Raw genomic sequence first — 26,791 nt, forward strand, 5'->3', positions numbered from 1 at the left:
CTTTTTTTGAGGAATGACCTCCAGGCGATGAATTTCCCTCTTAAAACTGCTTTCATTGTGTCCCATAGATTCCGATATGTTGTGTCTGTATTTTCATTTATCTCTAAGAATTTTTTGATTTCCTCCTTTATGTCTTCTGTAACCCATTGATCATTCAGTAACATATAACTTGAATCCTAGCTCTACTACTTTCTAGCAGTCTGATCTTTGACAAGTTATTTAACTTCTCTGTGCCTCAGTTTTCTTATCTGTAAGATGGGACAAAGCACTTGCTTCATGAGATTGTTGTGATGATTAAATGAATATATACACGTAAATAGCACTTTGAGTAATAACTATATGTAACAGCATTCAAGATTAAGCTATTAAATCATCATTTGAATTTATGTCTTATCATCATAGACAGGATTCTTCTCCATTCTTCACTTCTCAAAAAAAAAAAAACACAAAAAACACAATAAAAAATTTTACATCTTCTTGCCTACATAAAATCAGGGAAGCTTTTTAGTGTGGTCATATTCACAGATTTTTGCATCTGGCTTTTTTCTTATATTGAATTACTGCATTTTGTGGTTTAGAAATGTCGTACATTATAGCATGTCAGCTGCCTATTTTAGTTGCAGTTTTGCTTCTGCTTACTGTCCCCCAGTCCTAGTCATATTTATAGCTGTCTTTAAGAAGTTATTATGTGATAATGATGATAGGTTTTTTTCTGTCATAAATCAGCTTTCTTTATAAAAGTTCTTTTCTTGTTGTTGCTTTATGAATGTGCTATTATCTCTCAATAGCCAGACTCTCCAAAAGTCTCTGCAAGTATGAATATAAAAGGGGAAATACATTTTGACTGAATTTACCTGGTATGACTTGCTATAATACAATGTTCTAATAATTAAATTGGTTTGACCTTGGCTTTTTTTTTTCTTAACTACTTTTCCCTGTAGGTTTTCTCTGACATCATTTACACAGTTGCAAGCTGTACTGAAAATGAAGCTAGTCGATATGGGAGATTTCTTTGCTGCATGTTAGAGACTGTGACCAGGTGGCATAGTGATAGAGCCACATATGAAAAGGTATGATAAATACCTTATGTTTTACTCATGTATAGAATGACCACTTGCAGTAATCTTTAGATTGTTCAGTTTTAAAAGGGAAGCTGAGTTTAAGATCCAGTTGTAAAGAATAGCATACCTTTTTATTCTATTTTAAACTGGCATTTCAAATTGGGATCATGCAATAATCCAAACCTTTCTGTGAAAACTACTTATCCAAATATTCATGCTGTTTTTATGTGGAATCATTGATCTAGTATACTTAAGTTTCAGCTTTTGTTTTGTCAGATGTAACTTTAAAAGTGACAAACTGTTTTTCCTTAGGAATGTGGAAACTACCCAGGATTCCTTACCATATTACGGGCAACTGGATTTGATGGTGGAAATAAAGCTGATCAATTAGATTATGAAAATTTTCGGCATGTTGTACATAAATGGCATTACAAACTAACCAAGGTAAAAAAATTGGGTTTTTAAAAAGTATTTTCTCTTCATATTTGTACTTAATAATAATAATGGATCTTAAAATGTTTGTTGTAGGCATCGGTACATTGCCTTGAAACGGGCGAATATACTCACATCAGGAATATCTTGATTGTGCTAACAAAAATACTTCCTTGGTATCCAAAAGTTTTGAATCTGGGTCAGGCTTTGGAAAGAAGAGTGCATAAAATCTGCCAAGAAGAAAAAGAGAAGAGGCCAGATCTATATGCATTGGCTATGGGGTAACAAAATTATACTTTAATGTAATTTATGAGACTAGCTGACAGAAGGATTCTGAAGACTTTAAAATGTTTTACAGTGTTGAAGTTTATCTTCTGCCTTACTTCAGGAGATTATGGGAGATTATGCGCTCATGTTCCCACAGGCTGGTGAGAGTTGTCACTTCTGATTATCAACTTCCGGTCTATACTGGATGATAGTGTCACAAGTCATATATACTACGTCTCAAATGGGAGGAAATGTAATATTAACATCATAGTGAATTTATCAGATCTTCAAGAGAAAAAAAAAGTCAGTTTAAGGATTAGTTTATTTTGAAGTTATTTTTAAGAAAGTATTTAGGACTCTCTAAAAGCACCTTTAAGAAATTACTGAAAATTAATATTTTTAATTCTCTGGAACCAAGTAGTTGAACAAATAACTTGCTAATTTTATTCTTTTAAACCCCATGTTTGTGCTTTTTGACTTGTATTTGTATATTTAAACACTTTGTGCGACTTTCAGCTACTCTGGGCAGTTGAAAAGTAAAAAGTCATACATGATACCTGAAAATGAGTTTCATCACAAAGACCCCCCTCCGAGGAATGCTGTGGCCAGTGTACAAAATGGGCCTGGTGGTGGGCCTTCTTCATCATCGATAGGAAGTGCATCTAAATCAGATGAAAGCAGTACTGAGGAGACTGGTATGCTTATTTGTAGAAACTTATAAATAATAGTTTTTGTTTTATCATATTGGAATGTTTTATATCATGTGACAAGTATGGTGCTAGCCTAATATTATAATTTTATTCCTTAGGTGAGAATACGTAACTGTTAAAAAGTAATCATTCTGCTGATTCTAATTATCCTCTAATCATTTGGCTGTGAAATTGTTTATTTACATTTAGGGGCTTGTTAAAGAAAACCTTATTTTTATTTCAGATAAATCAAGGGAGAGATCTCAGTGTGGTGTGAAAGCTGTTAATAAAGCTTCTAGTGCCACACCAAAAGGGAATTCAAGCAATGGAAATAGTGGCTCAAACAGGTAGGAACATAGTGCCATATGTCACAATTCTAAATTTCCTTTAATTGGCCTCATTAAGCATAAATTGAAGGAGGGTAGTAGTTGAGCAGTATGAAAGTCATTTAAGTTGGACTTTAAAATTTTGTATATACCCCTATTTTGATGGTGTGTGCTCACCATCTAAATTATGGTTTAGCAGTTTTGTTTCCCATGTTGGGATATTCAGGGAGATGTAGGTGGTGAAGTTAGAAAAAAATTTAGGATAGAGTGATTGCTGTGGGCAATCTGAGTAAGTCTAGTTAACCTAGGAAAAGCGTACACTAATTTAGAGTAGTAAATCCATCCAGCTCAATAATTCATCCCCTGATGCTAGCACCCTTGGTTGATTTGTGGAATATATTTTTGTATTTTACTTTGTTAGCCTCAAAGATTATGAATGTGTACAGAAAGAACCTGATGTTCTTTTAATTTGCTTTCATGAATTTGCTTATTATTTACTGGATAAAGAAATATTTTCCTTTTTACTTAAGTTGTCCTTTACTTTTCAAAGGATTCCTCTTAGTTCTAGGATTTTTGAAGTCAATAAGAAACCCTATTATGATTTTAAACATGGAATATATTTTATGAGTATTTGTCCTAAAATCCGCTTTTATTCTTAAGCAGCAAAGCTGTTAAGGAAAATGACAAAGAAAAAGGGAAAGACAAAGAAAAAGAGAAAAAAGAAAAGACTCCAGCTACTACTCCAGAGGCCAGGGTACTTGGTAAAGATGGTAAAGAAAAACCAAAGGAAGAGCGGCCAAATAAAGATGAAAAAGCAAGGGAGACCAAGGAAAGAACGCCTAAGTCTGACAAAGAAAAAGAAAAATTCAAGAAGGAAGAAAAAACTAAAGATGAGAAATTCAAGACGACTGTTCCCATCGTAGAATCAAAATCGACTCAAGAAAGGGAAAGAGAGAAGGAGCCATCCAGAGAAAGAGATATAGCAAAGGAAATGAAATCAAAGGAAAATGTTAAAGGAGGAGAAAAAACAACAGTTTCTGGGTCCTTGAAGTCACCTGTTCCCCGATCAGATATTGCAGAGCCTGAAAGGGGCAAGTGTGCCTTTCTTTATATTTGTTTACCTTTTTGTTATTTTAATGTGCATTTGTTTGTTGTCTCCTTGTTTTGGTAAGTTATGTAGAGATTTTGCTAGGGAGATGAATACATGATGATCTTAAAAGTTGTTCCTTTTCTTTTAAGTGTTTGGAAAACTGGAAATACACTCTATTCTGACCATTTCTTTTTGTCCTAACAGAACAAAAACGCCGCAAAATTGATACCCACCCTTCTCCGTCACATTCCTCCACAGTAAAGGTTAGTATAGCCTGAGGAAGGCAGCGTCCATGTTAGGCTCACCTGTTTGGAATACCAGTGTCCTGACTTCCTTCAAGTCTTGTGCCAAGTATTCACTGGAGCCACTGGAGGTTTTATATTGCATTAGAAAATGAATTTTTTCTGTATTGGTGGACTGATATTTTTTCCTATTGAGTATTTTTATTATAAAAATGTTAAAACTTCAAGGACCTAGCACTAATTTTGTAGTGTTTCAAAGTGCAAGAGAAATTTTACCCAGAAGTGCCTCACTGCTTTAAGCAGGCTTTTTTGGAGTGCAATGGTAGCTACAAGCAAATGAATCTTTTCAGCAGAAAGAAGCCTATTTTTCAGCATAAATATTGAAGAATATATAGCACTGAAGACTTCCTGGATGATACAGGATAAACAAGATACCTCTGAATTCATCAAGCTTCTTGATGAGCATCATACCGATGTGCCTTCTAAGAAGGAGTCTTGAAAGGAGTTCCATTTTAAAGTCTCCTTGGTGATCAGTTCTCCTGTAGTTGTGTATATTCAGTGAGCATGCAGCTTCTGTTGTATCTTCCCTTGGAGGTTTGTTTATACCCATTGGGTTCCCAACACGTTGAACCTTGCGTTACGATAAGAGCAGATGTGGCATCCAATCCTACCACCCAGCAAAGAGAAACCCCAGGCATTCAACTGCAGCACAAAATCGTGGGTGTAGCCTTCTTGAAGACTCAGGGTAGCCATTCCTTGCTCCATATTTAATTTTAATACTAAAGTCATCTAATTTCATGGAATCTTTGAATTTGCAGTACGTTGAACTTTTAAAACTGTAAGTTATTAATTCTTCATCAAGAGCACTGTGGTGGAATACCGTAATTGATTTCTTTTTCTTTCTTCCTTTCTTTTTTTTTTTAATACTCTTTTTTTTTCTTGTGGGAGTTATGAGATTCACCAATCATAGGTGCTTTGCAAAAACAGTGCTCTACTCTTTTGTTGAATATATTTTGTTTTATTATAATATAATGCCACTAAATTTTTCAGCTAGGATTAAAAAAATATGTATAAGAGTTTTAAATGAAGTAAAGTTTGGAATTTTCCAATTAAAGAAGGACTATGAAAATATAAGTTAATTTTCTTCCACAGTAACCTCCACTATTTTAAATATTTTGTGGAGAAAAAAATGTTTTGCTTTCTTAACCCTCTTAAATTACTTAAAGCATAAGTGCAGAGTTATTAAAAAAAAAGTGGCATTGACATTTACAAATTTGAGCAGAAAGAATGAAATTTTTTTATTTCTTACATCAAGTGCATATAATTTAGTTTTTTTTACATAATTCCATTACATAGTTTTTTTTATTGTTGATATTCATATTGATAATGATATCATGGAATTTATCTTCACAAGAGGTAGCTGATTTATTTCCAGGTTACAGCCATACTTCCCAAAGTTCCTCTGGGTTCTGAGAACTATGCCAGCTCACCTGTCATCTCCATTCATTTTCTACAGGACAGTCTCATCGAACTCAAGGAGTCTTCCGCAAAGGTTTGAGTCTTTTAAAATCATCATGCCTAAGTAAACCAAAAAGTTCTTTACTTCTTTTTTTTTCAGTAGATACTCTCACACTAGTAAATTATTAAGCCAGGATCAGTGGGAAAAGGTACCCTGTTTACTTAGAATTTCTTATCACAAACTAAAAGAACAGATGACAATGGTCCCTTTACAGAGATTGTTATTAAATATGTGTAATGTGGCAATATTTATATAATCTATCCTTGCTTGCTGTGTTATGCATTCTTTTATGCTTCAAAATTTGAAATAAGTTTAAGGTTTTGGAGGGGAGAGTTTCTGGTTTGTTTTGGGGCGGCATAGGGTTATTTAATTTCTCGAATCTGACAGACTATTTTGGACTGTTTTTTTTAAAGACAGCTCAGAAGACCAAAAAGGTAATTTGATGGATTCACATAACTTTTTAAAAAGCTGAGTCCATTTCAATCTGTAAATTTTTAAAATATTTCCTTTCCTGAGATATCTTTTTGGCAGTTGTAGCATAATATCATGAAATACAGTTAATATAAAATAATAATTCCCCTGGATGGGAATACTCAAATTGGTGTTTGTGTTTATGTGTCAGTATTTTTATTATTCTACTTTTTTGGGTATTCTGCTACTAAAAATAGTGTACAGTTTGTGTATCATTACAATTATGGAGTTATTTTCAGTATCATAGTTGAATTGCTTATTGTTCATGCCATTTTGCTTTTATTATAAAATTCATACTCTCCTTTACTTTTTCTATTTTATTGCCTATTTTATTTGCTAATTATGATTCCTTACTGATGGACCAAATGGAACTTTGAAAGTCACGTGACATGACTACTAACTGGTTTTAGACCTATAGCTTTATAATGAAATGTCTGTGGATTCTGGGCAAATAAGCACTACTTTTTAACAGTGTAGATTAGCTAATGTGCTTGTGCTCTAAGAATGTGGCATTGTTTTTAGAATATACTATATTGATCAAAATAGTATCAGGTTTTACCATGAGTACCTTTAACAACAAAGTAAAACCATTTTTTTGGCTAAATTAAATATGTAATGCAATATAGTAGGTCTTCATAACCAGTTTGGGATTGTATGTGCCAGACTTAACCATCAGTGGCGTGTGTGGGCTATTTTAAATTCATGGGTTAACAGTCTTGTATTTATTTACTGAAATGTACTATGAAGCAGTTTGAGATCTGCTATTAAAAAATTAACTGAATTTTCTAAACAATGAAGAAAATTACGGTTTCTCACATACGTAAAACACTTTTGAAAATAAAATGTGAGATGACATGTATTTGTCTCATTTCATTCTCATAACAGTGCTGTGAGGCTATATAGGGCAGATGGTACTGTCTTTTTGACAAATGAGAGGCTGAAAAAAGTTCTTGAGACTTCCCAGTGGCATACAACTAGTTAGTATCAAAATGGGAACTAAAATCAAGGTTCCTCTATTCTTAGCACCCATTTCAACAGCAGTAGAAAGGGAACCCAGCTCCTTTAGTGTGTTTTTATTTTTAAATTATAGTGATTCAAGTCAGTTTCCCCACCTTTTTTTTTTTAATGACAACTTTGTGGGCACTTAATATTCAATTACTTATTCTGCGTGCAACCAGAAAAATTTGAAAATGGCATATAAATATGCTTCTAAAATTATGTGACTCATACCACTTTTCAGATCTTTAGTGTTTAGCATGATGCTCAGCAATAAATTAGGTATTCAATACATACTTGAAATGAACTCTTAAGCCTTTGGACTTTGCTGAAACATCCAAAGTACTGTTATGTGTAGTAGCTGATGTTGCATTTTTATGTGTCTAGAAAGTTTAATAGCATATGAATGTGTTAGAATACAATTTTTTCCTGGACTTGAGTGATCTCTAAAATTGATTATGCATAACCTCACCGTTTCTGGGATAGCTTTCCATTTTCTAGAGTTTGGAGGATATGTGTTTTGTGTTATCATGTCACTTGTGCATATAAAACTGTTTCCCTGCTTTTAAGTATGTTTTGCCTCTGGGATTCTCTCTTTTATTCATTTTATTTGGCAAAGGTATTGAGCACTCATTGTGTGTAGTTAGCACTAGGAAGTATATAAAAATAGAAAAGACACCCTAGCTCTGATAGCATACCAAAAACTATTATGATAAAAACAAATGACATGAAATTAATAGGGAACACCTGTTATAGTCAATCAATCAATCAATCAATCAATAAAACGAGTTCATTGGAAAATGAGTTGCAGAGTTGAGGGATGGTTGCAGTGCTGATGGCTATTGAGCTGTGTCTGAAGGCTAAGTAGGATTTTAAGAAATTAAAAGTGAGTAACCATTTTAGTAAAGAGAACTACTGGAAAGATTCAGAGTTAGGGAGCACGATGGCCACAGCATAGAACTTCTTGGTTTGCTAAACAGTAGGATGTAATTCTGAAAAATTATGAAGGGGTTGGAATGCCTAAGCTAAGGAATATATATGTTTTATTCAATAGGCATGAGAAACTGTTTTTGCAGAAAAAAGTATTGTGATTATAATTATTCTTAGAAAGACAGAAAGGAGGAATTGAATATATTTCTAAACTAAGAGTTTCTAATTGTGTGTCAGTTGAGCTATTTGACTTTTTACATCAAGAATGAAATATTTAACTATTAATGCCTGAAGTAAGTCATGGAGGTTTCTCAGTTCCTTGCAATACAGAATACAAGTAGGCACAGGTATAAACATCATTCTTGCAGAGAGTTGTGTGCACGTGCATGTACACACACACACACACACACACACACACCCCTCTTTTCTTGGGAGAAATAAGCAATACTTCTTTTAGAAAAATCTTTTTGAGTATTGCAGTAATAATTATTTCCTTTATTTTATCATTTAATAAATAATATTAACCAAAGGTGTGAATAAACCTCACAATTAGAAAAATCCTGAAGTGTTATTTAAGTCATACCCAGCAAGAGTATCTTTTAGGCAAGTACTTTTATGACTGTTTATCATTCTCTTGCTCTTTGTTATTAATAAACATTTTGTATATTTCAATTGATCATCAACTTTTAAACTTTGAAATTTTAAAAAATATACTTCTGCATTGCTATGGCAATATTTCTCAGCCAACTGAATTGCAATTGTTTGGTGTAAAAAAAAATGTGTTTAATTCTCATACTGATGTCTTCCTTTTTCTTGTATTCCTTTGAATACCAAAGAATTCCTTCATGTAAAAATATTTGACTTTTGTCTCAATATTCTGTTAATTTCTAAGGTACATCTGGAATTGTGCAGTTATGTAATGGAGTTGTATTTGGTATTCTGTTGCCTAATATTTGAATGTATTAAATTAAACATAAACTTGTAGGATGGTTATAATACCCTAAGATTAGGTTTGGGGCTATTTCCTGACTGTTGCTTAAATATTTTCTTTTATAGTGGATTTCCATATTTATAACTTGTATAAGTAGGCTTATCTCTCAGTTATTTAGAGTTAGAATATCCTTGATGTCTGGTTGTTATCTTGCCCCTCTGTCTTTCGGCAGAGAAAGAACAAGCAGAGGAGAATATATGTTCATTACTTTCCAGTATTTTAGTAATGTAATCACCCTCATCTGACATGATGGCTTTTTGAGCTGATTAGAACCAATTAGACAAATTTCATACTCAGTTGTGGTTATTTGAGAAGTAGAGAATATGCAGCAGTTTTGATTTACATTTATAAAAAAAATAATTTTGGACAGTTGCTACATGGTTTACACTGAGGCAGAAAGGACTTGCTAGTAAAGTCTTAGCTCTGTTTTATTTTTATACTTTTGCTCACAGTCATCATTGACTGCCTATTCATGGATGGTAAGAATTTAAAATTTCCATGATTGTGCAGAGGTTTGTATTTTTTTATGCAACACAGAAAGTCCAGTCATTGTTTTCCACATATGGACTCTAATATTTGTGGTTATAGGTCTTTACAACAGATTGATGATGAGGACTCTGGCTAGTGAATTTACTAAATAAGGAGTCTCAGTCAAGGCAATAATAAACTGATTGAGTTTAAGTTGCTGTTTTTATAAGGACAAGACATGAAACCTTTGTATTTGTGTGATGCTCTTTTATTTTATCTCTTGTAATACAGACAGCTGACCAGTTTTAACTTTGGGTCTAACTGCCACTTGTCTTTCATTTAATAAACAAACAAACAAAAAAAAACCCAAAGATTCCAATACTGGAAAACTAATAATCTTTAGTAATATTGCCTTAATTTAACAGCTCTACATTAATCATACTCCTCCACCACTGTCCAAGAGTAAGGAGAGAGAAATGGACAAGAAAGATTTGGACAAGTCAAGGGAAAGATCCAGAGAAAGAGAGAAAAAAGATGAAAAGGACAGGAAAGAGCGGAAAAGGGTTTGTACTTTTTTAAAAACTAGTTTGGAAAGTTGATTATTGTATAGTAGTGTGTTTACCTTTCAAAAAATACTAGTTTGTTCCATAGCAGTCTGTTGTTTTGAGTTTTAATTGGTATTTTCACCCTAAAGTGTGTTTGCATCTTCTACAGTAATAAGGATCTTCAGCCTAGTAATCTCTACCAGCTCTGCTTGTCTTTCATGCCATTTTACCAAGTATGTGAAACTGCTGCAAATATTCTCCAGTGCTAGTTAGCTGTGCCTTTCTTGTATAAAAGTAATGCTTTAAAATAAAAGCATAAACTGTTGATCAATGTAGTTCACAATTCTTGGTTTTAGGATCACTCAAACAATGACCGGGAAGTGCCACCAGACTTAACCAAGAGGCGGAAAGAGGAAAATGGAACAAGTAGGTAGATTTATTGATACCTTCAAAACAATCATCAAATAAATCAGAAAAGGCTTTTATGATTTCTCTTTTGTAATTTTAGTGGGGGTTTCAAAACACAAAAGTGAAAGCCCATGTGAGTCTCCTTATCCAAATGAGAAAGACAAGGAAAAAAATAAGTCAAAATCTTCAGGCAAAGAAAAAGGCGGTGGTGATTCATTTAAATCTGAGAAGATGGATAAAATCTCTTCTGGTGGCAAGAAGGTAAATTAGGAATATAATGGAACATTACACTTTGAAAAAAATCAACCCTTTGAGAATTTGGCAAATATTGATTATTTTTACCCTAGTCAAGTCATGTTTTTTGTTTTTAAATTATTTGATATTGGGAAGAAAAGGCATTGGGGGAGGGCAAATTATGTGTTTTGGGAATTTGAACCAAATCAGTCCCAAATTACTGGGAGGGTAGAGTTAGTATACCTCTGAAATTTCCTGTCCTCTCTTCTACTTCCACCTACTTCTGTCTTTGAGTTTTAAGCTTTCTTTGTGTGTGGTTTTTTTTTTTTTTTTTTTTTTTTTTTTGCTACCCACAATTCTTTGCTTTTAGTGTCTTCACTCCTGAAATTAAAATATAATATCATGGATTCTCCTTGACCATTACAGTGTCAAATTCTTTATTAAATGGGATTTGAATCAATTTCATAATATTTTATCCGAATAATAAACTCATTAGAAATTTGTATTTGGTTTTAAAATTAAGTATAAGGTATATTCTCTTATATGCTAATGGATAATATTCAAATTAAATCTCATACATGTGACATCAAGTAATGTCATTACTAAAGTGTGTTTGCAAAGCATTATTATATATATTCATAATATATGCAGTATATTAGTAGTTCACAAATGCAGTTTTAAAAAATTAAAAAGGATTTTGAACGGTTTAATTCTGTTTGCCTCCAACAATAGGCTGCTCCTTTTAAATGTGTTTTTTAATTGAGGTAAAACTCATATAACATAAAATTAAGTATACAATTCAGTGGCATTTAGTGTGTTGATAATGTTACACAGTCATCTCCATCTAGTTCCAAAACATTTCAGTTGTCCTAAAGGGGAACCCTATATCTATTAAGCGGTCACTCTCTACTTTCCCTCCTCCCAGCCCCTGGCAACTATTAATCTGCTTTCTGTCTCTATGGATTTACCTATCCTTAATATTATATATAAGTGGAATTGTACAATAATATGGCCTTTTATTTCTGTCTTCTTTACTTAGCATGACATTTTTTGGGTTCTTCCATGTTGTAACATCTTTCATTACTTCATTTCTTTTTATGAGTAAATAGCATATGAATATGCCACATTTGTTCATCCATTTTTTAGTTGATGGATTTTTAGTGTTTTTTATCTTTTGACAGCTATGAATAGTACTACTACAGGTAATTGTGTGCTGTTATGAAGTATTTAATCCTCTTTTGTATATACCTAGAAATGGAATTTCTAGGTTATATAATAATTTTATGTTAAACTTTTTTGAGGAATTGTCAAAATGTTTTTCCCAGTGGCTGTGGAGTTTACATTTCTTCCAGCAAGTGATCAGGGTGCAAATTTCTCTACATTCTTGTCAACACTGGTTATTGTTTGCTTTTTTCTTTTTTATAGCCATCCTAATGGGTTTGAAGTCCTATCTCATGGTTCTTATTTGCATTTCCTTAATGAATAATGATGTTAAATATCTTTTCATTTGCTTGTTGGCCATTTGTATATCTTCTTTGGAGAAATCTATTCAGAAAGCTTTGGCCGTTTAAAAATTGAGTTGTCTATTTGTTGCTCAGTTGCAAGAGTTTTTTTTTTTCTTTTTTTTTTTTTAGAGAGAGAGAGAGAGAGAATTATTTTTAATATTTATTTTTAGTTATCGGCAGACACAACATCTTTGTTTATATGTGGTGCTGAGGATCGAACCCGGGCCGCACGCATGCCAGTTGAGTGCGCTACCGCTTGAGCCACATCCCCAGCCCCAAGTTTTTTTTAATTAATGTATTTTATATACTAGATCCCTGATATAGTTTGCAGATATTTTCTTCCATTCTGTAGGCTGTCTTTTTATTTTTGTGATGTGTCCTTCGGTGCATAAAAGTGTATACTTTTGATTGAGTCCAGTGTATTTTTTTTTCTTTTATTGCTTGTGCTTTTGGTGTCATTAACTTTTTGGAGAAACATTATGGCTGTTGGGTGATGAAAAGGGATTTTGAGCTGATTGTTGTTTTAAATGTGTTTGGTTTCCCTTCCCCCCAACTAATTTCACCATTCCTTATAGGAATCCAGGCATGATAAAGAAAAGATAGAAAAGAAAGAGAAAAGGGACAGTTCTGGAGGAAAGGAAGAGAAGAAACAATATCCTTTTCATCTTAATATTAATTAATAATTTTCAGTAGTTTTAATGGAAAGCTTTGGTACCCATCATGTTTAGAATTATACATTTTGTAGTATGTAGTCTAAATACTGTGGAAATTATTAGTTTGAAAATGAACTTTCCAGTTAATCTTCTCAAATGTATGAAATCTGAAAGTGGGAGATTTCATGTTCTTGTTTTGGTTTTAAACTTCTGTGGTGACTGAGGTGTCTTTTGCCAACAATGAATTTATTGACCCTCTGACAGTATTGTCACCAAGAAGAAAAAAAGGAACAGAGGGCCTTGGGCTGGGAGCATGGTGAATAGAAGGGCAAAATGATGTGGCAGATGAGCAGAGCTGATAAGAGTTTGAGTCTACCAGGCTGGTAAGAGCCAATTAGACTTGGAAGATGAGGAATTGTATTAAAAGGTGGGATGCTATTCTACTGTCTCCCCAAAGTTGTTTTCCCTTAATTTGTCATCTACTCATAAGTCCTCGGACAAGCACAGATAATGAAGACTTTCAGCCAAGGTGAGTGTTTTCTCACCTTCTTTTCATTTAAAGATAGAAATATAAAAATAAGATTGGATAATATTGAAGAAACAAAATCAATTTTGCAAGATAAAGCTACCTGAAATTTTCACTTAAATATAATGACCAAGTTTTTTGGTACAGATGTAGAGTAAGATTTGCAGTTATTTTTAAGCTGATTTCATTTTAAGTTTGTTGATTAGCCACACTTTAGGCTGGGGGAAAGCATTGAATTAAGAACATCTGGCACTCTCTTTGTCACTCATTCTCATATTTTCTAGATTATTAATTCCCTTTTAAAAATACCTGTAGCCCTGTAAGTCTTGGTGGTATTTGCATTAAAGAAGGTCACAGAGCTAATTGAGCCAGTACTCAAACCCAAGTATTTAGTGTTTTCTGTTGTTCTTTTTGCCTTGTTAGGTAAATGAGTTATCCAAATGTTTTTTAAGTTTTTGTGCCTTTTTTTCCTACCACTGTTCATGTTTTGCAACGTCAGAAAATAAGGTCTGTGCTTTTATAGAATTTAAATATACAACTTTGTTTGCAAGGTAATACATTTAGTTTTTTTGTGAGATATAAAGTGTTTTAAACATCTTAAGTAAATTATGTGTATCTTAGTATTTGGAGTGTTCAGACTTTTTTTGGTGATACTGTAGGATTATCAAAGTCTGTAGGGTGATTTGCCCCCTACATTTAGTAGTTCCAAAGAGACATTCTTGAAGTTGTTGACTGTGCTTTTTTATTGCCCATTTTAGTTGTCCTAATAGTATTAAGTATACCTGTTCTCTCTACCTTGCTCCTAGTGTTATTGGCTGCTGCAGTTTTTTTTTTAATGCAACCAGATAGATAACCAGGGTTATTCATAGTTTAAATTATAAATGAGAAATGTCTGAGAGCCAGTTCAGTATTAGAATAAAGGTTTTAGGGTGTGGGTTTTGTCATGTTTATTTTGGCTGCAAAGCAGGGATTTAAGGTTGTCAGGTTGGTGACCTCCGGATAGTGGTGTGCCTTTTGTGTTTTGTTAGCTTGTGTTTGTTATCTAAGTAGTAGACCAGGATAAACAAGAGTTCTGAAAGAGAATATAAAATTTACTAGCTTTTTTTTTAAATTAAGAAGATTGTAAAAGAAATACTGTTGCCCATCCTTGACTCTGCCCCACCCCAGCTGTTTTCCTTGCTGGGGGAGGGGGCTAGAATTCCTTTCCTTAGTTCAAACACTTAAACTTTGTTATTTTAATTCTTAACCTTTTGTTTTGTTTTGCTACTGAGGATTGAACCCAGGCATGCTTTACCACTGAGCCAAATCCTCAGTCTGTTTTATTTTTATTTCTTGGTACTGGGGATTGAACCCAGGCTTGCTTTACCACTGAGCTATATCCACAGCACATTTTATTTTATTTTTTATATTTTCTGTTTTGAGGTAGAGTCTCACTACATTGCTTAGGGACTCTAGGCTAAGTTGCTGAGTCTGGCCTCAAACTTGAAATCCTCCAGCCTTGACCTCCCAAATCACTGGCATTATTATGCAAGCATCACCATGCTCCCTTATGTTTTTATTTTGAGACAGGGTCTTGCTAAGTTGATGAGGGTCCCACAAGTTGTTGAGGTTGGCCTTGAACTTGCAATACTCTTTCTTCAGGGATTACAGGTATATGCTATCATGCCTGACCATCTTAATCTTTCTTTTAATTTGGCATTTTGCTTTCACCTAGGATCTCCATTAAAGAAACAAAAATCCTACTTCTCAGATCTTCATTGTAATGGGACCACCATTGTCACTAACAACTTTCACCATGCTTTTATACATCTTTTTTATTCATTTCCTAAGTATTATTATTTTGTATGTGAGGATTGTGCTAAAGATTTGAGTTGTTCTTATACTGGCCATGAATTTGTACTTTACTTGTCTATATAATCCCTCTGGAGGAAAGTCATGAAAAAGCTGGCTAAAGCTGTATGTTTGGCTCCTGATCTTGTAGCAAAGCTTCTAGATTCAGATGTTCTTGTAAAGATACATGTAGCTCCTTCAGTTTTCTTGCTGACAACTATGTATATACTTTTTTCTTGGATAAACTCTTAACTTTTGTTAGTCTCTTGATTTGTCCTTTTCCTCTGTGTCTTTTGATTGTTTTCTGGCTGCCTCTTTCTATTTGGATTCATTCAGCTATTGTGCAAATCCTTCTGGTTCTTTTTTTTCCTTTCCTTCAGAAATCTCATCATTTTTGATTGGCATCTTCTACCTTTAAGATGCTTCTAAGTCTACTGCCTTTACTTTAAATTTATTTTCTATTCTACAGAGAGGAGAGCTGCTAATATGTGTCATAAAAGATGTCACTAATTTTAAGATTTCATTATTGATTTTTAGAACAATTTAGGAGAATAGCTAGAGAAGTATCATTGATTTGTATCCATCACCTTGATTTTAGAAACATTGAAATAATCACATTAGAACTAAGAAATATATAAATGTGACCCCGATTATATTCCTTTCAGAGTCTGCCTTCCTGTTCTGACTGATATTTTTAGTTGCAAATTCTGCCTGTTCACTGCATCTTTTGTTACCTGTAAAGTTTTTGTCCAATTTCATTTAATAAGCATATATAAGTATGTTACTTATCTACCTCCCTAGATTGTGGTTTTGTTGGAGGCTATGTATCCTTTCCTTCCTTGATTGAGTCTCTTGAACATTAGCAGCTTTGCATTTAACCTTTTGTTCTACCTTACTCTTTAAAAATTCTTGCCTATTGATGATCACAAGTTTGAGGCCAACCTTAGCAATTTAGCAAGACCCTAAGTAACTTAGCTACATCCTGTCTCAAAAATAAAGGGCCTGGGGAGGTAGCTCAGTGATAAAATGCCCAAGTGGGTGCTGGGATTCAGTCACCCAGCACCCAAATGAATAAATAAACAAATAAGATAAATTAATAAATTCCTGCCTATTAAGATTGTCCTGCAAAGCCATTTTTGTCTTCTCAATTTTAATTTATATTTGTAATCCTCATCTCATATCCTATGCAACTGTATGTTTAGTTTATTATATTTCTGTAACATTCCATTCCAACAAGGCCAAGTGTATTTGGTTGGTTAAATTCTCATCTCCATTGTCATATGTGTAAACAAACTCTTATCTTCTGAACCCAAGATTGGCAAATTCTCAGCCCCTAGTCAAATTGTGGCTGTTTACCTCTTTAGCCTCACACAAAATTAATTTTTTTAAAAAACATTAGTTTAATTTAGCAATCAGAAGATTTGACAAATCCAGATTTCAGTTTTTCTTGAAGAATTAGAACATCTGATAGCATTGTGTCCTGATTTCTGCATGGCAACAATCAGATCTCCCTAGGTACAACCCACATAGAGCTAGGACCTTCCACCCTGCACACCCCCAGTGCCCACAGTTAAAACCGTTCACCTCAGTCAGTCCGCACTCACCTCACTTCATTTGTTTTCATTATATAGCCCCTATAGACAGGTGATTTTTATAATCCCCCCCCCCTTAAGTCCATACTTGGAAATTTACTTCCTAAGCTCTCACAGATTTCTTATTTTAAGATTGTATTGCCATTCTAAGGCCTATTCCTAGATGGTGATAATGTGGACTGGGGTAGGGAGTATGTTAGGATAGCCATTGCTTACATGTGAGCTTGTCCTAGTCACTGGTTCCTATGCATATATACCTCCATAGATTGTGATTTTGTTAGAGGCTATGTATCTTTTCCTTCTCATCAAACAACCAAGTAGTTTTCTTTACTACCTGGGATGTTTTAGATACTCTGTTCACTTTACATGGAAAGCTGTGTGCAGAGGTAGTAAGTGTTTTCTCTGGGATTAGTGTGAACATTGATAACGAGCAACACTTTAGTATTTTTTGGCCATCAAAAGTAGGTTCAGTTTACTTACACTATTTATTAGAAGGGGAAACCATACTAATTAAAAAGAAGTTGTTTTATATGTCGCAACATATTTTGAGGGCAGATTTATTATGCTTTTATTTCATTTTGTAGTAATCATTAAGTATGCTTGAAATTATTGTTGGGAGATTGAAATGATAGACATGAAACAGTTTTGTCTGCATTATCCTTTATACTTTTAAAAAGTACTGGATATGGGCTCTGTGTACTGGTATTCATAGACAGTACACAACTGAGGGCAGGAGGAACTTTCTGTTCCTTACTCCTCTTCTTAAGGTAGACAAATATTCACTAAGGTGCTGTTTTTTTTTTTAAACATCTGGATATGGGTATGAGCCCTTATAAATGGATCCTGTGCCACCTTTGCCCGAGTGTTAGTGTCCTCTGCACACATTTATTCTGAGAGGCATCCCTGGATCCAGTCAAGATTCATCTCAACAGAGCCTGTTTTAACTCTGTTACATTTTGTTTACATGGAACATCTCAGTAATTGTTTGCTATGAGAGTTCTTAGGTTGCAGTATAAGGGCAAATGAAGGTATAAAGTGGAATCAGTATGGCTGTCCCTAAGTCTTTCTCCTTATAAGTCTTTCTCCTTATAATTTCTTTCTTCCTTATAAATGTTCACTTGGCATTTTAAACATTGACTTTATTTGTATATGTATTTTTACTTGGTGTGTGTGTGGGGGGGATGGGGACACACACACACACACGGATTATGAAATCCTGACAGCTTCAGACACTAATACAAATGCAGGGAATACAATTCTGGGATGCCTTCTTTGAGGTAAAGACACTTAACCATGAATAAGGTATTATTTTGGTGGATTTGTATTTTATAGTTCCTCTTAAAATGTTTTTGTTGCCATCAAAACGGCTATTTAGGGAGGAATCTATGAACTACTGAGACATTTCTTAGGACCTTTTTGATGTAGTTGACCATAAACTTAATAAGCATGTATTTATAAAGGCATCCCTCTGATAAAATTGTGTTTCCCTTCTCCACTTTGATCACCTACCCTTTTCTCCAAACCACCTTACTTTTCCAAACTTGCCTCTTTCTGTCACAACTGTTTAGAACATCATTTAGAGTCAACTGCCTCAACTCTTTGAGAGAGTGCTCTTTAAGGGGCTTTTCATGCATAGTGTTCTGATTTCCTAATGGAGGTCATGGTGGAACATAGGAAAATGATAACCTTCCTAATACAGAACCTATTTCAGGCAAAAAGGAAAACCTAGGAAGTCCAGATAATTACCAATGTAAAATGATGCTTACAAATGTATTCCTGCTTCAGTGGGGTAGAAGGCCACCTTTTATTTGAATGTGTCCTACAAACGTGGTATTACCAGTACGGTTCGTAGTCAATATAGTGTCGATGTCTGTGGTGAAGGACAGCAGACTGAAATGAGCCTGAAGGAGACAATGTTTTTGAGAAACATCAACAATCCTAGGTGTGAAAAAGACAAATCTCTGTGACCCTTTACATTTAGAACCCATGCTTTCTTATTTACAGTGGTTAAAATGGCACATTTTTTTAAAGAAGTTAGTTTAAAAAATAAACTTTAAAGAATATTGCAGGTAATGTGATATAAATTCAATGTTAATGAGAAGAAAACTATTAACTCTGATGAAGATAGGGTCCCAAAGACTGAATTTGGCACTGTTTCATCGCTATGTGACTTTCTTCTTGATGATAGCTAGCTCTTTCTGAAGTTCATTGAACTTGGGGGCAATTTTCAAGTTTGTAATCACAGCACTTCAGCATTATTTTGTAATATTCTCTGGACACTGATGAGAGATTGACATCCAGTATCCTCTTTCCACTTGCTCTTGTGCTTGCTGATTTGTCATTCCAGGGAATGGACAGACCCCTAAGCTGAAGGTCTCCCAGAGGAGGATGCCAAAGCTCCATGCGTCACTCTAAGAACGATCTCTCCCATAATTAAGAGCTTCTGGTGCTGTCCATTTAATGGGAATCTGCTTTAAGTCAGAAGATGAATATACACCAATATCCTCTTGATGAGACATTCCAAAGTCACTGATTTTCAGAACATTATTTTCACCTCCAGGCAGTTTCTTGCAGCAAGGTCCCTGTGCATACAATTTTTACTCGAGATACGCCATCCAGAAGCAGCATCTAATGAAAATTTCACTAACTAACTGAGTTTTAGTTCATCCTTCTTTCTCAGAAAGGAGAGGAAACCACGTCCTGGAACCAGTTCCTTAAAGATGTAGATAGGCTGTCTTTGTGTGCGAACTCCTATAAGTTTGACAACGTTGGGATGATTATGTCACTTGAGGATTTTGGCTTCTTGTAAAAATTTTAATTTCAGTTCCTGGAAAAGATCTTCTTTACATGTTTTAATATCAACATGAATTTTATCCTTTAATGTCCCCTTAAGTATGTCATTACAATTTCCCTTGCCTAGTAATTCTCCTAATGTGATGTCTTCATGATTGAGAACCCATTTCTTATTCTACTAATTATGGTCATATGGACACCATAATGTTCTTTATTGGAACATTACCTTTTTTTCAATTTAAGAAATTGAGATATTCACCATTTTAAAGTGTACAATTCAATGGTTTTTAGTATATTCATTATATTGTGCAATCATCACCACTGTCTAATTTCAAAACATTTCTCTCACCTCCAAAAGAAGCCCCATGTTTGTTAGCAGTCACTCTTAATTCTCCCCTTCCTCCAACCCCTGGAAACCACTAATGTACTTTGTACGGATTTGCCGATTTTGGACATTTCATATGAATGGAATCATGCAATACTGTGGCCTTTTGTGTCCGGGTTCTTTCACTTAGCATCATGTTTTCAAGATTCATCCATGTTGTAGCATGTATCAGTACTCCATTCCTTTTTATGGGTAAATAATATTCCATTGTATGAATGTGTATCATATTTTGTTTATCTATTCATCAGTTGATGAACAGGAACAATGACTTTAAGTATTAAATTGTAAGTTCAACATCAGTGTATCCACAATTATAATTGATAATGTCAAGATTAATACATGGTGTGAACAGAATTCTGTGTAGAAATGATATGTAAATTATTTGTCAGCATTTCATGCAAGTGTGATTATTTTCTAAGGCCCCTTCTAGCTCTCGTTTTATGAAATATGTGAATGTAGTATTTTCATCAATAAAGTTTAATGCGTTAAGCATTAGTTTAAAATTTGAGAACAAATGTTAGGCAGATATGAAATTATTTGCCACATGTTGTAATGATCATGTTTTGAATTTATTTCAATATGCAGTATTTGAAAAATGTCAATACATAAAGGAAAGGAAATGAGTATAATTGAGTCAATATATTTTTTAAGCAATTTTTATAATTTAGCAGATGTTGCATCTTAATATAAGTCATTATTAAAATTGTGTCCTTGTGAAAAATGTGATGTTATTTTCCTCTTTTTTGTTAATCATGTAAAATAGGTTCCTTTTCTTTGGTAAATGTATTCTGTTCATTTTTGATAAGCTATTGCTTGCCCCATGGAATGTTTTACTTCTTGCTATTTTTTTCCCCTCCCTAACCCCTACCACTCCTTTATACACAAATTGTTCAGTGTTGTATTTTTTTTAAATGAGTCATACTATGCCCGTCTAAATGGTTTCTAAGAGTGGACAATGAGAAATACATGAATATTTTCATCCTTTTCTGGCAATTCAGTTCAAGTCTTTGTTATTGATGGGACTCACTAACTTTTCTTTCTTTAAACTTCTTTCCTTCCTTCTTTTTTCTTCCCTTCCTCCTCCTTTCCTTACCTTCCTTCCCCACCCTGCCCACTCTCCTCCTTTCTATCCTTCCTTGCTTCCTCTCTTCTACTTCCTTCCCTCTTCCTTTGACTTCCCTCATACCCTCTCTTCCTTCCTTCCTTTCTTATCTATCAATATAATCACTTTGTTTCTTTCAGGTGAGATTGGAATGAAATTGTTCATCTGTGACCAGAAATTTATTTTCCTGAGTAGATTGCCGAGAATTATGAATGAAGAGGGCCCATTTGCATCTCCTTAAATTATTCAGTTATCTGCTTTATTGCTCCATGTGGAAAACCTAAAATTGTTGAGTTGTGCATTACTGTATTTTTAACTTGTTGCTTAATTTCTACATGTTTATTTTCAGTAATGGCTGAAAGTGTTGATTGTTCCATATTTTTAGCACAATGTGCTGCATACACTTCCCAACAAGCAAATAAGGTTACATGTGTACAGAATTTCACTTTTGGTTAACTAAATATTGCCTGAGTTTAGTCTCCCCCCTCCCCCATTTTAAATGCTTCCTTTTTACTGTTTGAAACTGAAAATAAACAATTATTGAACCATTTTGAATTTACCTCATTTTAAAGCTCGGTTTTAATTTATTATTTGGCCTGTTTTTAATATTAGTTACTTAAATTGGAAGGAGTGTCTTTATGCAATGCCTAGGAATCATTTTATATAGAACATGTACATTAAAACCTGTTTAAAAAAGAAAAAGATAACAGTGCTCACTTATCCCTTGCCATTTTTTCCTTGTATTCACAAATCTTGGGGGGGGGTGTCAAAAGTTAATTATGTTTTAATTCTACAGCTATAGGAGCTTTGTATTGCTGAACTTTCATCTGGAAAAGTTTCACAGTGACATTTTTAAAAGAGAATTTTTTAATCTACTGAATTCTACCAGTGTAAACTTTTTTCTAAATAAAAAATAGTTTTCTCAAATGATTGTATATCATTGTGTATATTGTTGCTTATTTAGAATAACTTAGCAAAGATAATTCATTGAGCTTCCTAGCCCTTCTCCATTTTATTGTGGATAAACTACATTATTGTCAGATAACATTATCCTATAATATGGAAAAACAAAACATTTTGTTTGGTTACTTCTGCACTTGGAGTAAGCAGTGGGCTGAACATATGCCCAGAAGTATCCACTTCATGTTGAGCTTTCAGAAACAATGATACTTATACAAATCAAAATTTTCAGAGACAAAAAGTATATATATTTTTAAAGAATTAAGAAATGTTGAGGGGCTGGGGTTGTGGCTCAGTGGTAGGAAGAGTGCTTGCCTAGCATGTGTGAGGCACTGGGTTTGATTCTCAGCACCACATATAAATAAATAAAGTCCCATTGACAACTAAAAAAATATTTAAAAAAAAAGAAATATTGAGCCTATCTTAGAATTGACAAAGGGGCATGAATCGTGATGCTCCCTTTCAGGTAATTGTAATTTGTGGAAGGTAATATGCAGAATAATTATTTGTGAGAGAGTGATCTATTCACTCCACTGTTGAGCACCCATAATGTGCCTAACATAAAAAGTATTTCATTAAAGTGATTTTTGACTTTTGAGAAAATAACCATGGTTCACCTCAAAATCACTTGAAACACAAGGGAAGAACTTTCTAATTGCTATGTTGCATTCACATTTTAAAGATTACATGGTTATTATTTTGAATCAGAAAGTTGGTACTAATTAGCATCCAAATTTTTTCTACTTGTTCTCCAGTCATTGAATACAGGTATTCTTTGGTTTTGGCCTTACTATAAATGCATTGATGATGGAACACAATAGCTTTGGATTTAACTGTGTGAAAATATGCTGGAAGTAGAAAATCTGTATTTTTTTCTGTAATGATAGCTATTTTTAACATTTGCTCTGTTCTAGGTAAAAAGGAATAAAGAGTTAATTCTGGTCCCAAGGTGATTTCAATCTAGCTTGGGAAATACGGGCCAAATAACTGCTATCAAACTTTTTCTATATAAGACCTGGAAGTATATTTGAGGCTTTGTGGGCCATGTGGTTGTGTTGCAACTCCTCAGCTCTGCCATTGTAGTATGAAAGTAGTCATAACTAATACATAAATGAATGAGCATGGCAGAGTTCCAGGAAAATTTACAAAAACAAGTGGAAGCCTAGATTTGGCATGTAGGCTATAGTTTGCCAATTCCACCATAGTGAGTGGAATCTCCTTTAGGAAATTCATTGAAAAATATTGAGTGCCTCCTGTGCACCAGAGGTACAGCCATGAGTAAAATAAGTCCCTGTCCTCATGGAGCTTCCATTCAAGTCAGTGGAGATAATAAATGTATGTTAGGTGAACGGAGGTGCTCTGAGGAAAAGTAAACCTGTTGAAAAGGCTGAGTGAGGTAGAGTTTACTACTTTACGTACAGAGTAAATAATGTGAGCCAAGAGATATTCCTGATCTCAAACTCATCTTTGAAACTTTTTACGTGAAAATTGTATAATATGCAAAAATTTTCTCTTAAGTTCTAAAGAGCACCTAGGCTTGACATTTCCAGAAAGGTGTTCTTAACTTTAGGTTTATTATTGAGCTTGGGAGTATTTATCTCCCCCACCCCTAGTAAATATTAATTTGTGATAATTTGTACTTTCCTGGATTTATAGTTTTTGTCTGATTCTCAAAAAAGATCTAAGGTGGCATTTTTTGTGCCCCTACTCCCCCCGCCATCCAGGTCTTGTTCCAAAGAAGTCTAAAACCTTTATAACCCTGGATCTATTTGGAGCTGGTGAAAAGTTGGAAGATAGTTGATAGTCTACCTTGGGTTATATAATAGGGATATGAGAGCATCTTTCTTTTCCTTGCAAATTATTGCAATTTATTATTGGCCCATGATATAGGATCATTTTTAATTCAAGGAAGCACTTAAGCTAAGTACAGGTAGAAATCCTAGTAGACTTATTTAGTTTCTACCCCTCCATGTTCCAAAAGGATTTATGAAATAGTGTACAGTATTTTTAAATGGGGAAGTTTTGTTTCTGCATGAAATTAGTCAAAATGAAGTTACATCCAAAAATGTGTACATTTAGGACATGAATCAGCTCTGAGAAACTGGTAGGCTACACAAGGTAATATGGTTAGTTATAGCAATGGATATGTCCATCAATCAAAAAGGTAGTTGCAGTGGGAAGGAATGCTTCCTGGCACTGAGGCCTGATAGAAATTTCTTTGGATTATTGAAGAAGCCAGGTTATTTCAGTGAATTTTTTTTTAAAAAAAGAAAATATCTTGCAGTGGTCCTGACACATCACTTCATGCTAATAAGGATATTTCTACAATACCAAAAACAGATTTTTGATTATTTGGTTTGGTCTAGGAAAACTCTTTTTGAATATTAGGGACAGAGTATGTAAACTGGGATTTATGATAACCTTATTCTTTATAAGCATGTGTGTAAAGACTGGAAAACTTCTATGACTATTGTTTGGTTCCAAAAATACAATTAATGTAAACAGTATTATTAGTTTAAAAGCTGTATCCCTCCTTTGTTTTTATTTTTATGGGTATTGATCTGTAGGCTGTCTCTTAGGTAGACTAAAGCTTATAATAGTTGCTTAATATTCAGTCTCATCAGAAGCATAGTTTAAAGGTTTTTAAATTACAGTAATATTTCTGGAGATAACTTCCCATCAGGACCAAAGAGATTTTCTTGTGTCTAGAGTTGAATATAAAAAGAGGAACTGCTTAAAAGGTGCTAATTCATGCTAATTGAATACAGATTTTGTTGTATTTATAGACATAAGTAGACATAATTAATAATAAGGGATTTGTGGCAATCTGAGAAGATATGCCTTAATGTAAAAATGATAGGGCTTTTCTACTGTTGATTCTTACATACTGTTTTAAGCTTTGTAATTGCCATTTCTTACATGGGTTAGGTTTTAAAAGCTTAGTTTCTTTGATGTTTTTGCTAAATGGTGGTAGTTAATGGAGGAAGAAGAGGGAAAGGGGAAGGAGATTCCACTTAGGCACAGGGCACATGAACTTGAGAGAAACAAGATTGCAAATCAGAAATGACCTTCATTTTCAGGGATAGGAGCTAGAAAATGACAGCCTCGAGCTTAGCTGACCTCTGTTTATTTGTCACATGACAGCTAGATGTCCTTGGACTTGAGTTATCAGACTTACAAAATGCTACTATTTCCTCTGTCCCCACAATATTTTCTTGTTTTAACCTCAGTGATATTGAACCATGTTCAAGGACTTCATTCACAAAGGTTCCCCCCCCCCCCACTTCAAATGCTGGGGATTGAATCCAGGGCCTTCTTGCAGATGGTAAGCAAGCATTCTATCACCAAACTACATCTCCAGCCCTAAGGACTTCATGACTTTTTATGTATTATGCAATAGTACTTATCTCCTGTCATAGAGATAAGTACTCATCATCATCAAAGAAATCAGTTTTAATTGGATGTGTACTATTATACAGGCACCTTTTGTGCTTTCCTGGATAATTTATCAGAGACATCAGTAGTAAAGCAGAAGATTATGTTTACAAGGTAAAAGGAGGAAATGATGTAAAATGAGTAAGGTATTCATACCAGTTACATTTGAAGAGGATGATGAATACTGGGTACGAATTACCTAAATTAAGAATAATATGGGAAGTGTTGTTTACAACTGGTTGATATCAGAGGGCTTCGTGAAGGATTTGGATTTTCAGGAAGCCAATCCACTTTTACTTAGATCTAGAAGGCATAGGTCCTCTGGTGTCTGGCTTAATCCTAAATTGGCATTGTTGGAGAGAGGATGTTGAGTTTAGAATCAAGACCAGTTCTGATACTGCACAGAATCTTTCATGCCAATCTGTGAATTGCACTGGCCCAAGACTGGATCAGATTCAGGATGCAAATTCTAACCCTTTGGATATTCATGCTTCCTCAAGACTACTGTTAATCATACTTGTGGTATGCTTATAGGTAATTGAAAATTCGTTGCCTCTATGTCAAGATGACTTTCCTTGTCCATTTCTATTGCTCTGTATAAAAATGAACTATACTAACTGACCTACACTTCCTCATCTAGTTTTCAAATGTGCCCTTTTTCTAATGAATTAAATCTTAACATTACAGGCGAAACACCAAAAATAGGACCTCCTAAAACACTGGCAGCAGTTTTGTTATTATTGGCAATATTTTATACCAGTTTCCATACTGGGAAGCATCAGAATTAACTGAAAAGCCTTAGGAAACCTTCACTTAAACATATTGATATATTGAATCAGAATCTCTTAAGGGTGAATTCCTGGAGAATTCAAGAAAAACACTTCTTCAGGTGATTGTAATGTAGTAAATAATATTTGGGAATGACAATGTATAACCAGTATGAAATTCCAACATCTCTGTCCTTACTTGGGACAGATTCATTTAGAGACTTATTTCTGTGGATAAGTATATTAGGCCCCACACAACCCATGGGTAGCAAAGGATATTTTAAAAGCAAGAACATCAGCCTCTGACCTGGGATTAGAGTTCATCAACTTTGCTAGTCCATGGTGCTGTTGTTCACTGACCCCTAGCCTTCTTTAAACTACCTTCCCTACCTTCAGTCACCTAGATATGTATTGCCAGCAAGCATCTATTACCAAAATAAGCGATTTGAAGTTTAGAGCTGCTTCTGACAACTTAAACATCCTACTCCATTAACTTTCATCAATGGTAGTTCACTTTTCTATGATTGGAGTTGTGTTCAATACTGAATTTTGTTCTTGTCCCCCCCCCCCCCCC

General features: G+C 34.2%; 1 protein-coding gene and 1 pseudogene across 1 annotated transcript in view; one reads left to right on the forward strand and one right to left on the reverse strand.

Moving 5' to 3' along the window:
• Thoc2 (THO complex 2) overlaps nucleotides 1–21,605 on the forward strand; it is a 110,854-nt gene extending 89,249 nt beyond the window's left edge. The window contains exons 24-37 of the mRNA XM_048797105.1: nucleotides 942–1,070; nucleotides 1,374–1,505; nucleotides 1,590–1,774; nucleotides 2,277–2,455; nucleotides 2,694–2,796; nucleotides 3,436–3,866; nucleotides 4,070–4,128; nucleotides 5,624–5,659; nucleotides 9,908–10,045; nucleotides 10,384–10,453; nucleotides 10,536–10,696; nucleotides 12,750–12,826; nucleotides 13,311–13,356; nucleotides 19,123–21,605. Of these exons, the coding sequence (XP_048653062.1) occupies nucleotides 942–1,070; nucleotides 1,374–1,505; nucleotides 1,590–1,774; nucleotides 2,277–2,455; nucleotides 2,694–2,796; nucleotides 3,436–3,866; nucleotides 4,070–4,128; nucleotides 5,624–5,659; nucleotides 9,908–10,045; nucleotides 10,384–10,453; nucleotides 10,536–10,696; nucleotides 12,750–12,826; nucleotides 13,311–13,338 (1,728 nt within the window). The 3' untranslated portion in view covers nucleotides 13,339–13,356; nucleotides 19,123–21,605. The remainder of the gene's footprint in view (nucleotides 1–941; nucleotides 1,071–1,373; nucleotides 1,506–1,589; nucleotides 1,775–2,276; nucleotides 2,456–2,693; nucleotides 2,797–3,435; nucleotides 3,867–4,069; nucleotides 4,129–5,623; nucleotides 5,660–9,907; nucleotides 10,046–10,383; nucleotides 10,454–10,535; nucleotides 10,697–12,749; nucleotides 12,827–13,310; nucleotides 13,357–19,122) is intronic.
• On the reverse strand, nucleotides 18,938–19,935 carry LOC107153036 (annotated as a pseudogene).
• Nucleotides 21,606–26,791: the final 5,186 nt, after the last annotated feature.

This window comes from Marmota marmota, unplaced genomic scaffold (genome assembly GCF_001458135.2).
Source record: "Marmota marmota marmota unplaced genomic scaffold, marMar, whole genome shotgun sequence".
Taxonomy (NCBI): domain Eukaryota; kingdom Metazoa; phylum Chordata; class Mammalia; order Rodentia; family Sciuridae; genus Marmota; species Marmota marmota.